This window comes from Crassostrea angulata, chromosome 8 (assembly GCF_025612915.1).
Source record: "Crassostrea angulata isolate pt1a10 chromosome 8, ASM2561291v2, whole genome shotgun sequence".
NCBI lineage: Eukaryota > Metazoa > Mollusca > Bivalvia > Ostreida > Ostreidae > Magallana > Magallana angulata.
Window position 1 is genome coordinate 31,358,999 of NC_069118.1, and position 13,226 is coordinate 31,372,224.

The following is a 13,226-nucleotide window of genomic DNA, read 5'->3' on the forward strand; positions in this document are numbered from 1 at the left end:
CTATCTCTTAATAGATTTTTAGGGTTTAACTTATGAGTAAGATGTAATATTAAAAGCGATCAATATTTTGTATGTATTTTGAGAATGTTATCCGAACACTCATGCTTCCGCTAGAAATTACAGAGCAGCTGTAGATATATCGGAGTCGCTTCGAGGAAAGTCTGGTGAATATTCACTTGAGCATCTCTGGATTTCTTATAAACATAGCAATGAGAAAGAAAACATTTCGAACACATTCGCAGGGGTGTATTCAATACCTTTCAAAAGGTATTAATACTAGCCTTGAAACTTGTAGTCATTTCAATATAGCCAGTTGACTAAAAATGGTTGGGAAACGGGTTGAGAATATTTGACGAAATTAGAGATTAAATAAAAGTTCGCACAAAGTATTACTTTCAGTAATGCAGATTGTAACTGAATTAAGGGAATATTATGTGCCCAATAAGGTATCTAACATTCCTTTTTTCCAAGTGGGTTAATATCGAGAATATCAATGCACTTTCAAATAAAAAAAATCATTCAAAGTTCGTTGACTTGGTCCTAAAATTAACGCCATTTGACAAAATTTTTAAAGTGCAAACATTTTTAAAGTGCGTTTTAACAGCCCCTAAATATAGGACAGAGCTAAAAGACTAAATTCAAAGAGGACATTACATGTTAACATTGTACAACAAAACACAAGTAAAAATGTGATCCAATCCCTCTCCTGGAGATCATGATTTCAACAAACCTGAATCTACACAATCTGAAGTGACAGCACTGCTGTGATTTCATTCTTTTGTTCTCGCAGTCTAAAATTTTACCTGCGACAGTCCGATATTAGTGGGCTTCTTAATATCAGACTGTTACCAGTGGTTACAGAACAAAATCGGACTGTCTCAGATAAATCATCTATGAAATTCACTAGTACGTTTTTAAGTACGATATATGCCTCAAACACTTCTGTATGAAAAAATATCAGACAGTTCTAAGCCCTAACGGGCCTCGAAACTCTCTGATATTTATTTTTTTATACATAACTGTTTTTGACATATATCCATTACAGATGCTAGCATACAAAATGAAATTCCTTAAATGAAAATGTACCGACTAAACAGGATGTCAGATTTCCTAACTTCGACGAGTCAGTAACACAAAAAGTAATCTGCATTCCATCAAATATATTTGCCCCATCCAAAAAAGTTATCGAATTAATTTCTTACCATTTAATAAAACATTTTCAAATCATAATGTCATACACATGAGCCTTGGTTGTCGGTTAGAGCAGTTAATTATTTGTTCCCGGGGACAAAAACAATTAACTTTGATATCTCGGTGAATTGAAATAAAATGTTAAAATAAAGTATTCAATGTACATTTAAAAAAGTTGCTTTTTATAATTATCAAAAACCGGCCGTCTATGTTAAATATTTAATTTTCTTTACATTGCTTTTATATAACTCGCACACAAACAGATTGTCATTATTGTCCACACATAAACCGTAAGGAATATTCAGATCACAGTTATCAATGTAACGGAGAAACTGTCCATTCTGATCTAGAATGTGGATACAATGGTTGTCACCGTCTGCTATTAGGATATGACTCTGACTGTCTGTTGTGATACCACGGGGTTTAAATGTTTTGTTCTTGGTTATTGAGGGATGACCAGTGTATCTCCATCTCAGTTTCCCGGCCTGATTAACCACCACTACTGCACCAGCCCCGCAGTCAGCTACACAGATGTCGTGGTTTCTGTTTTCTGTGATGTATTTAATCTTGGCATTCCCGGAGTACAGAGGTTTACCTTCATCATCAAACTGAATTGTTTGTTTGCATGTAGATCCCGAGTAACAGACAACTTTGGATTGAGTCCAATCATCACTGCACATGGTAAGCAGGAGATCACCTGTAGAAGTGACACACAGATTACATGGTCCCCATCCTTGTAATTTAAAAAACTCTTCTGTCTGTCCATTCTTTATTTTATTTAATTTCCCTGCTTTCCGATTGGATAATAGTAGATCACCACTATTGTCTACAACTATATCATTTGGCCCTTTTTCTGAGTTTGTTTTGATTGTTTGGAGGAGTGAACCTTTACTGTTGAAGCATTTGATATCATTGGTCTCTCCACTTGTCCATATACTACCATCATGAAGACAAGTACATGTAACATTGCGTTGTTTTAAATATCCAGTCTGTATTGTGGTAACAAGCTCCGGTTCATCCAGTAGTTCTCTGACTGAAGTGGTGGGTTTGTTTAGTGACAAGACATTTTCTTCTGTAGCAGTAGATAATGGGGTGATCTGTCCAACCAAACTACACAGCTTCTCGCGATCTATTGGTTTTGAAATAAATGTTGGCAGCGATACCTGGACCTTGGGTGGAAGCTTGCTAAACTCTCTGACCTTAGAACTGTATTCAATGATTGGAAATACTTCCGTGGAATATTCCATTTCCTTTAAGGTATGTAATGCTTCTTTTATGAGAGACTGTATCTGTTTAATTTCATCCAAGTGTTTCTGTAGAATGTCTCTGTGTTTTATTTTTATCTCGCTGATTTCAATTTTCATTTTATTGATGATGAAGTCGATTTCTCTGTGCCATTGCTCTCCTTGTTTGGACATTGTTTTTGTAAGTTTCTCATATCCTCCATCCAGGTTGGCAAGCTGATTTTCCAAATCAAGTGCAATTTCTTCATATGTAGGAGAAATAATGTTTTGGAATTCTTTTGTATCTTTTCCCAAAATTTCTTTCTTTGTATTGTAAACTTCTAAAACTTCTAGGAATGTATGCCCTCTATGTTGTGCAGATGCAGTACAAGAAGAACAAATCAATATTTCATCGCAATCTTTGCACTGAAATTTGCAATTTTTTTGTGAATGCGTTCTACATTTCGGATAAATGAGGGTTGATCTTCGTTCCTGAAAAGGGACTATTTTATGTTTGTCATATCCATCGGAGATGTGTCTGCCTATACATGGTATGCAGAGGTTGACATGACAAAAGTCACAGTAGCTGTGTACTATGGCGGTCTCACAAAGGTCACATCGGCCCACATCCTTGGCATTGTTTTGAGGATCCATAGTTTTCTACAAATGAATATGTATGAAAAATATATTATATTATTCGGTTATCCTTATCGATAAAAGAATGCACACAAGCCATCTCGACACACCGTTGATGGTTTTTTTTAAAGATATAATGATAAATAAACTGTACATATATCAAATAAGCAAAAAAATTGCAGTTTGGGGATAAAAAATGAATAGCTAAGGATGCATGTGTGTGGGTGGGGTGTATGATAAAATGTATCAACTGTCAAATAACCCTAGAAAGTAAAGCGCTGAAACAAAGCACAAATCCCCTTCACCTGAACATTGAAGTTTTATTCCACTGTTTCACCTCTACCGGTTGACATCAATTTGGAGGCGAGTACGTTAAACAGCTCTATAGAGAAAGTGAAAGTGAAAGTTAGATTGTTGAAAAAGATATATTAAAGTTCTAAATTGATGGAAATTATGTACATTGCAGTTCAAAAAGATGCATAAAAATCAAATGTATAGTAAATATAGAAGTTTTTCTCATACAAAAACAACATACCGTGTATCTATATAATTTTTTTTAACACTCCGATTTTATTATTGCTGATCTTGCTCGCAATGCAGTCACATGACATCAAACTGAAATAGAGTTATTTCCCGTGTGTCTAAATAAATATTCTTTGATTTTTTTAAGTGTATGAAGAAAAACGGTTGATTAAAAGCATATTATTTTACAATTTTATTATCTGTCTTTTGAGAGAGTTTTTTCTTTTATTTTCATAATACCATGGGATAGTTTTGTGCTATGTACGTCAGTCGAGATAATTGAGATAGAAGCAGAAGACAAACGGACGGACACTGGACAAGAGTTTACCTTATACACTGTATTGTACATGTAGCTGAGGTGCGCTGAATATTATAGATAGATAGATAGATAGATAGATAGATAGATAGATAGATAGATAGATAGATAGATAGATAGATAGATTGATAGATAGATAGATAGATGGATGGATGGATAGATAGATAGATAGATAGATAGATAGATAGATAGATAGATAGATAGATAGATAGACACACACATATGACGAAAGAATGCATTAAAAATATATATATAAAAATCCGAAAATTAAAATAATAGTACGCGGAATTTCATTTTTGAAAATGCCACGTTCCCAATAAAACGGTTTCTTCTGTTTTATTTTAACATTATTCATGTAAACAATAGATTATATACTTGTCATTAACTCCATTTTTTGGCGACTTTAAGCACAGAGCCTCTGTAGACATTGGCTGAACAAAAATAAGAATTTTCTACTGATTAACCATGACATTTGAAGCCATAATTAATATACCCTTTTCAACACCAAAGATAAATAGAGTACTTGTTAAATGTTGAATCAGACTGAATAACAACAGGAATTAGCTTAGAAACAAATAAAAGGATTTATTGATAATAAAATTTGAGGAGTATTGCACATAGTTTAAAAATAATAGGCATATTTTAAACAAATAAATGCTGGTATACACATTAAATCTGAATAGTTACACAATCAAATTGACACAATACATCCAAATTCTACAAATAAATAACTACAAATTACACTAACCTTTTTCTGAATTGAAATGCAACTGTTATTATTTTCTCATTAAATTATAATCCATCAGCTAAAACCAATTTGTTAGGCCTAAATAAAACAGCCATTTTCACTCACAAGGCATTTTAAAGCTCACTCTGTTTTTCAATGCATCACACATTCACACAGTCATAAAATACCTAAAATGATCAAAACCAATGGCATCATTAGGTTAAAAACAGTTTTAAATTTAAAAAAGTTCAACATGTGGGTTTTGGTAAGGAGTGGCTAGAGGTCAAACATTGATGTTAATTGTTCGTAGAACGTGTTTCTCGGAGTCATTGTGATGTGAACTGAAGGTACTGTAACACGCTTGTTGGGACAAAGACTGGAGGAACTCCGTGAGGTATGCCTAGAAAAATTTGAGAAAATTTAAGTTAAACTTCACTGTTTACTGCATGTGAAGCCGATTAATATGAACTGAGACACTTTCTTACAGATCATTCCCTCCCCCCTTTTTTTTAATGCCTCTATTTGATGCATTTTTAAATAATTCAAGAAAACTTCATGATTTATAATTATTTTGTGATTTAAAGATGAGTATTAATCTATTATACATAAAACAGCAGGTTTTTTTCATCATTTTCCTTTTAACTATCGACAGGAGTGTGCATATTATATATATGTACGTGTAATTGACTCAAAAGTTTTGAGTAATGTGAATAAATATGAAACAATAATAATGAAAGCATCTTAGACTATGTATTTTTTCACTGACTTTTTCTCCCTTCATACATTCGAATATATCCATATATTGACATGCACACTGACCTGTAAATCTATCTGGTAGGTCGGGTCTTTGGAGAAATCGGGGTCCTCTTCCTCCTCCTCATCAACATCATACCCTGAAGTAAAGCATTTCAAACATTTAATCAAATGTTCATTCAAATATAAAAATTTCAAAAAAGAATTTTCATGAACATCTTTTATCCATGTTTCCTTAGACTTAAATCTTGCATTTCCATTTTTTTTTTAAATCTGTAACATAAGAGATGGCTTTATTCCTGTATCCAACAGGTTAAAATTCATATCCCAGAAGATTTAAATGTCAGCTACTTGTTTTAACAAGAATATCTTTCACATTACTGTCCTTGCGGAAAAAAAACCTCACACACATTAGGTTTTTAATAGTTATACTTTCTACAGAGATATAGAGAGAGAGAGAGAGAGAGAGAGAGAGAGAGAGAGAGAGAGAGAGAGAGAGAGCTGATCAATCAAACAAGCAACTCTGCCAACATGTTAACCCTGATATATTTATGTATCAGTCAGTTGCAAACCCTTACGGTAAAAGTATATATATTTGACACCCCCCCCCCAACATTTCCACCAATCACTTATTATCAGCATAAAGAGTATAATCACCATTTAACTTGGCTGCAATACTGTCAATCAGAATGTATCTATTTCCATAACAGACACTTACAAACCCTTTGAGTACAAGTATATTTGACACTTTCATCTTATCAGTGCTTTCTTATTAGAAAAAATACAACGTATAATCACCATTGAACTCGGCCGCCATACTGTCAATCGGGTCAGACAGAGTCTGCCCCCTCAGCTGGATGTCTTCCTCACCATCAGCATCTTCATCTTCCCAGTCGTCTTCCTCTTCATCCTCATCTTCCTTGCCGGCCTTACACATGTTTGTCTCTATCTGGTTGGACAGTTCGTTGATGAGCAGTTTATAGATCTTGACCAGAACTGGAATGGTGGTCCATTGAACTGGTTCTGAAAGAAAATTTTTAACTGAGTAAAAGAATTCCCTATATTATAGAAAAGATGACACTAGTATTCTGAACAAATTTCTCCCCCCTTTAATCTTATGTTTACATTTTTAAATTGCCTTTATTCAAAATGTGTTAAATTTGCTTCAGGTGTCTGTTTTAGAAAGCAGATTCTATTAAATCAGGTCTTGCTTGCATCTATGTACATGTATATTAATAAGTACATCCAGAAATTGATCAAGTATATTCACTTCATAATGACACAAATTGTTTCACCCAACCATCTCTTTGCTATCCCCTCCCATTATCAATTTTTCTGTCCTAATTTAAATTAGCTTTCATACATACCATGTCTTTCAATGGTGCTGTTTACATACAAATATTAGTAATGAAAAAGTCTTGTTTAAAGTACAAATATTGAACTTCAGTCCATGTTTAGTACATACACTAGCTCATTTCTCTCTTTGACAATATTCTCTTACAGTTTGTAGTTTATGATAAAGCCTTATTTATCATGCTTTTTATTATACCTCTGTGAATATTTTCTATGTAAAATTACAACAAATAAATACGCTAACCTATCTAACTGTAAAATAATTTCCTTGCTATCTGGCCACGGTGAATGGTCATCGAAACTATTCACCGGCAGTTCTGACTTAATCCGATTGCTACATTAAATTCAAAGTCCGATAACTTTAATTTGATTATCATCAAGAAATTCTACATACCAACAAATAAAGTTTTCTTCTGTATAATAAAATTATACCTATTCACTGACTATTCGGACTATAGCAAGCTTATTGCCCCCCTCGACAGCAACTTTTTACCTCGGCTTCCCCTTGTGAAATAGTTGCTGTCTTGATGGACAATAAACTTACTATCGTCTTCATAACTAATAAATAGGTATATAATATACACATTAGCCCATCTCTTTGATCAGTACTGTTTACTTACGGTTGGCGGTTTTGGACCTGGTTCTAATCCCTGAAGTTGGCTGCTCCACTTCCTCCCCTTGGATCATGATCTCCTGCAGTCTGGTGTCGTTGGCCTGTATCGCATGTAGCAACAGCTTACACAGGGCAACGGTGCTAGAAAACAACAGAAAATTGCAACTTAGAACATTACACCATGTTTATCATCTTCATTTACACTTTTCAAGATTGAAATTGTCATAAAAGTAAATCAAAAGTGTGTAAATCAAAAATTCATTCAGAACACTTTTTTTAATCTAATTGCTAAAACAAGCAAGAAGTATGATGGCTTGTGAGTACCATAAAATCACAAAAATGACTTACTCAAACAGAAAATGCATGTATTACAGTTCTTTAGTAAGAAATTAGTACTGGACCATAAATACTTTTGGAAAATAAATAAAGCAATCAATTATCAAGATACCTTACAGATCTCTAATCTATAGAATGTGTTCTTTACCAGACTTTTCTTTCGTAATTGCCGTAGAAGAGATGCTGTCGGGAGCACCACTCTGTGAGAACAAACTCAAGGGCGGGTTTCCCGGTGGGGCCTGGGACGTTGGTCAGGAAGTCAAGCACAGCGGGCATGTTACTGATCATCAGCTGGGCAAACACCATCACCAAACTCTGACAACAAATAACAGGCATTATCATACACAACCTCAAAGTGGCTTCAAGACTATTAAAAGATGATTTATTTGCATGTTATTTAACCTCAGGGACAGGAATGAAGAAGCGTTTTCCTCTAAAATCAAAGTAGAGAGGGCATGTTTAAAAACCTTAACAAAAGTACCAAATGTCATACCACTTACTTTTTGTGCAATGTCGGATCTCGATAAACATCATGTTAAAAGCATTATAATGTACATGCAGTGTTTGTCTAGAAGTCTTTAAAATCGATCTAAATTACATTTCTGGACTAAATTAGAAGTCACTTGTCGCACAAGATAGGGAATCACTTACTACAATGTTTTTTCATAAAATATTGTTGAGCGAAACCAAATGTATTCACAAAAGAGTCATTCAGCAGAGTTATTGTTTTGAAGTTGTGAAGAGTAGAACCAGAAAGCATTAGTACCTCCATCACACTGAGGGTCTCTGCTTGCTGCATCTTGCTGAGGACCAGTCTCAACATCAGGTCCAGGTTCTCGCCGAGCTGGTTCCCGACCTTGGTGATCACTATGGAGACCAGTCGCCCTACAAAGGAGGCAGTGTGCTCCGAGGTTTTAGGGTCCAGGAGTTTGGATATCACCTGCATGATGTAGTACAGTCCGTTGTTGCCTGGGGAGGAAAAACCATGACTTATGTAACTTACAATACATGTACATGTGCATTTCATTGTAGAGCAATGATCTGCACAACAGATGCAGAGGCATTAACAGTCAACTGTTATACATGCACAATCAAATTGAGATAAAATCATTTGCAAAAAGTTTATTAGAATTGGACCGTAAACTAATGACAAACAAGCGAGATATTACAGTTTAAAGAAACGTCTAGAAGAAAAAGAAGAAGAAAAATAATAATGAAGAATTTCCAACAGGATCAGTACAAGGTCTTCCGTTGGAAACGGAAGACCTTAATAAAAGTTCGCACAAGGTAAAACTTTCGGTAATGCAGATTGTAACTGAATTAAGGGAAGATTATGTGTCCAATAAGGTATCTAACATTTCTTTTTTCCAAGTGGGTTAATATCGAGAATATCGATGCACTTTCAAATAAAAAAAATTCATTCAAAGTTCGTTGACTTGGTCCTAAAATTAACGCAATTTGACAAAATTTTAAAAGTGCAAACATTTTTAAAGTGCGTTTTAACAGCCCCTAAATATAGGGCAGAGCTAAAAGACTAGAAATTCAAAGGAGACATTACATGTTCACATTGTACAACAAAACACAAATAAAAATGTGTTCCAATCCTCCTGGAGATAATGATTCCAACAAACCTGAATCTACCCAATCTGAAGTGAAAACACTGCTGTGATGTCATTCTTTTGTTTTTGCAGTCTAAAATTTTACCTGCGACAGTCCGATATTAGTGGGCTTCTTAATATCAGACTGTTACCAGTGGTTACAGAACAAAATCGGACAGTCTCAGATAAATCATCTATGAAATTCACTGGCACTGTTTTAAGTTCGATATATGCCTCAAACACTTCTGTATGAAAAAAATATCAGACAGTTCTCAGCTCTAACGGGCTGCAAAATATATCTGACAGTATTCAGCTCTAACGGGCCTCGAACCTCTGTGATATTTTTTTTATACATAACTGTTTTTGACATATATCCATTACAGATGCTACAATACAAAATGATATTTCTTTCGATGAAAATGAACCGACTAAACAGGATGTCAGATTTCCAATCTTCGACGAGTCAGGACAAAGCATTTTTTTCATTACGAATTGTACCACAAAAAGTAATCTACATTCCATCAATAGATTTGCCCCCATCCAAAAATTTTTTTTAAAAAGGATCAATGAAAAATTGATAAAATCGTTTCCGTTTATAGTTTTCTTTTGTGTCGTCGTTGATTTAAAAGAAAAGTTATCAAATTCATTTCTTATCATTTAATAAAACATTTTCAAATCATATTGTCATACACATGAGCCTTGGTTGTCGGTTAGAGCAGTTAATCATTTGTTCCCGGGGACAAAAACAATTCACTTTAATATCTCTGTGAATTGAAATAAAATGTTAAAATAAAGTATTCAATGTACATTAAAAAAGTTGCCTTTTATAATTGTCAAAAACCGGCCGTCTATGTACAATATTTAATTTTCTTTACGTTCCATTTGTTATACTCGCACACAAACAGATTGTCATTATTATCCACACATAAACCATAAGGATCCTCCAGACCACAGTTATCAATGTAACGGAGAAACTGTCCATTCTGATCCAGAATGTGGATACAAAGGTTGCTCCAGTCTGCTGTTAGGATACGACTCTGACTGTCTGTTGTGATACCCCAGGGTCTAAATTGTTTGTTCTTGGTATCTGTGAGACGACCGGTGTATCTCCATCTGAGTTCCCCGTCCTGATTAACCACCACTACTGCACCAGCCGCCCAGTCAGCTACACAGATGTCATGGTTTCTGTTCTCAGTGATGTATTTACTATATTGATTCCCTGAGTACAGAGGTTTTCCTTCATCATCAAATTGAATGGTTTGTTTCTCTGTAGATCCCGAGTAACGGACAACTTTTGACTGAGTTTCATCATAACTGAACATAGTAACCAGGAGGTCACCAGTGGATGTGACACACAGCTTACACGGTCCCCATCCTTCTAATTTGAAAACCTCTTCTGTATGTCCATTCTTTATTTTATTTACTTTCCCTGCTGTCCAATTGGATAATAGCAATAATAATAGATCACCATTAGTGTCTACAGCTATATCATTTGGCCCTTTTTCTGCATTTATTTTGACTGTCTGGAGAAGTGAACCTTTAGTATTGAAGCATTTGATACCATTGGTCATTCCACTCGTCCATATACTACCATCTTTAAGACAGGTAACATTGCGTTGTTTTTCATACCCAGTCTGTATTGTGGCAACAAGCTCTGGTTCATCCAGTAGTTCTCTAACTGAAGTGTTTGGTTGGTTAGGTGACCAGGTATTTTCTTCTGTAGCAGTAGATAATGGGGTGATCTGTCCAACCAAACTACACAGCTTCTCGCGATCTATTGGTTTTGAAATAAATGTTGGCAGCGATACCTGGACCTTGGGTGGAAGCTTGCTAAACTCTCTGACCTTAGAACTGTATTCAATGATTGGAAATACTTCCGTGGAATATTCCATTTCCTTTAAGGTATGTAATGCTTCTTTTATGAGAGACTGTATCTGTTTAATTCCATCCAAGTGTTTCTGTAGAATGTCTCTGTGTTTTATTTTTATCTCGCTGATTTCAGTTTTCATTTTATTGATGGTGATGTCGATTTCTCTGTGCCATTGCTCTCCTTGTTTGGACATTGTTGTTGTAAGTTTCTCATATCCTCCATCCAGGTTGGCAAGCTGATTTTCCAAATCAAGTGCAATTTCTTCATATGTAGGAGAAATGATGTTTTGGAATTCTTTTGTATCTTTTCCCAAAATTTCTTTCTTTGTATTGTAAACTTCTGACACTTCTAGGAATGTATGCCCTCTATGTTGTGCAGATGCCGTACAAGAAGAACAAATCAATATTTCATCGCAATCTTTGCACTGAAATTCGCAATTTTTTTGTGAATGCGTTCTACATTTCGGATAAATGAGGGTTGGTAGTCGTTCCTGAAAAGGAACTATTTCATGTTTGTCATATCCATCATATCCATCGGAGATGTGATCTATTACACAGAGCATGCAGAGGTTGACATGACAAAAGTCACAGTAGCTGTGTACTATGGCGGTCTCACAAAGGTCACATCGATGCACATCCTGGGCACTGTTTTGGGGATCCATAGTTTTCTACAAATGAATATGTATGAAAAATATAATTATATTATTCGGTTATCCTTATCGATAAAAGTGTACACACAAGCCATCTCGATACACCGTTGAGGTTTTTTTTTAAAAGATATAGTGATAAATAAACTGTACATATATCAAATAAGCAAAAAAACTGCAGTTTAGGGATAAAAATGAATAGCTAAGGATGTGTGTGGGTGGGGTGTATAACAGGCACGTAGCATCAGGGCCCCCCCCCTAGCCCCCCCCCCCACACTTTTTCTCACAGGAACTAATTTTTTAAAATTTACATATAAAAAATTGAATTATCATGGAGTTGGCCCCCCCACTTTTTTGGAGGATGTAAAAAAATTGATATGAAAATAAGGAAATTAGGATTGAAATTGAAGTTATATACTATGCTAGCCCCCCCCCCCCCCCCCCCCCCCCCCCCCCCCCCCCCCCCCCCCCCCGGATAAGGAATTTGAAGATTTTTGGGAAGTCTTATTTCCCTTTTTTTTTTTTTTTTTTTTTGCTTGTCAAGATTTTTCGGATGAGTCTGGCCCCCCCCCCCCCCCCCCCCCCACTTTCAAAAACGATGCTACGTGCCTGTATAATAAAATGTATCAACTGACAAATAACCCTAGAAAGTAAAGCGCTGAAACAAAACACAAATCCCCTTCACCTGAACATGGAAGTTTTATTTCACTGTTTCACCTCTACCGGTTGACATCAATTTGGAGGCGAGTACGTTAAACAGCTCTATAGAGAAAGTGAAAGTGAAAGTTATATTGTTGAAAAAGATATATTAAAGTTCTAAATTGATGGAAATTATGTACATTGCAGTTGAAGAAGATGCATAAAATCAAATGTATAGTAAATATAGAAGTTTTTATCATACAAAAACAACATACCGTGTATCTATATAATTTGTTTTAACCCTCCGATTCTAACATGGCTGATCTTGCTTGCAATGCGGTCACTTGACAGCAAACTGAAATAGAGTTATTTCCCGTGTGTCTAAACAAATGTTCTTTTTTTATGTCTGTATGAAGAAAAACAGTTGATTAATAGCATATTGTGTTACATCTGGAGCCCAATTTTACACTTTTATTATATTTCTTCTGAGAGAGTTTTTTTTCCTTTTATTTTCATAATACCATGGGATAGTTTTGTGCTATATATGTACGTCAGTCGTGACAATTGAGATAAAAGTCAGAAAGGAAAAACGGACGGACACTGGACAAGAGTTTACCTTATACACTGTATTGTACATGTAGCTGAGGTGCGCTGAATATGATAGATAGATAGATAGATAGAGATAGATAGATAGATAGAGAGAGAGATAAAGAGAGAGAGAGAGAGAGATAAACAGACAGATATATACATGTAGATAGATACACACACACACATGAAATGTATATAAAAAAATCCGAAAAATA

The 13,226-nt window shown here is 35.1% G+C and overlaps 1 protein-coding gene across 1 annotated transcript; it reads right to left on the reverse strand.

Moving 5' to 3' along the window:
- Positions 1-1,214: 1,214 nt before the first annotated feature.
- Positions 1,215-13,084, reverse strand: LOC128161468 (uncharacterized). The gene is made up of 9 exons (XM_052824745.1): positions 12,699-13,084; positions 12,470-12,546; positions 10,194-11,805; positions 8,437-8,639; positions 7,819-7,985; positions 7,342-7,475; positions 6,167-6,391; positions 5,435-5,508; positions 1,215-2,651 (listed from the first exon to the last, which is right to left on the reverse strand). The coding sequence occupies exons 3-9, from the start codon at positions 11,797-11,799 to the stop codon at positions 1,398-1,400; spliced, it is 3,663 nt and encodes a 1,220-aa protein (XP_052680705.1). The 5' UTR covers positions 11,800-11,805; positions 12,470-12,546; positions 12,699-13,084; the 3' UTR covers positions 1,215-1,397.
- Positions 13,085-13,226: the final 142 nt, after the last annotated feature.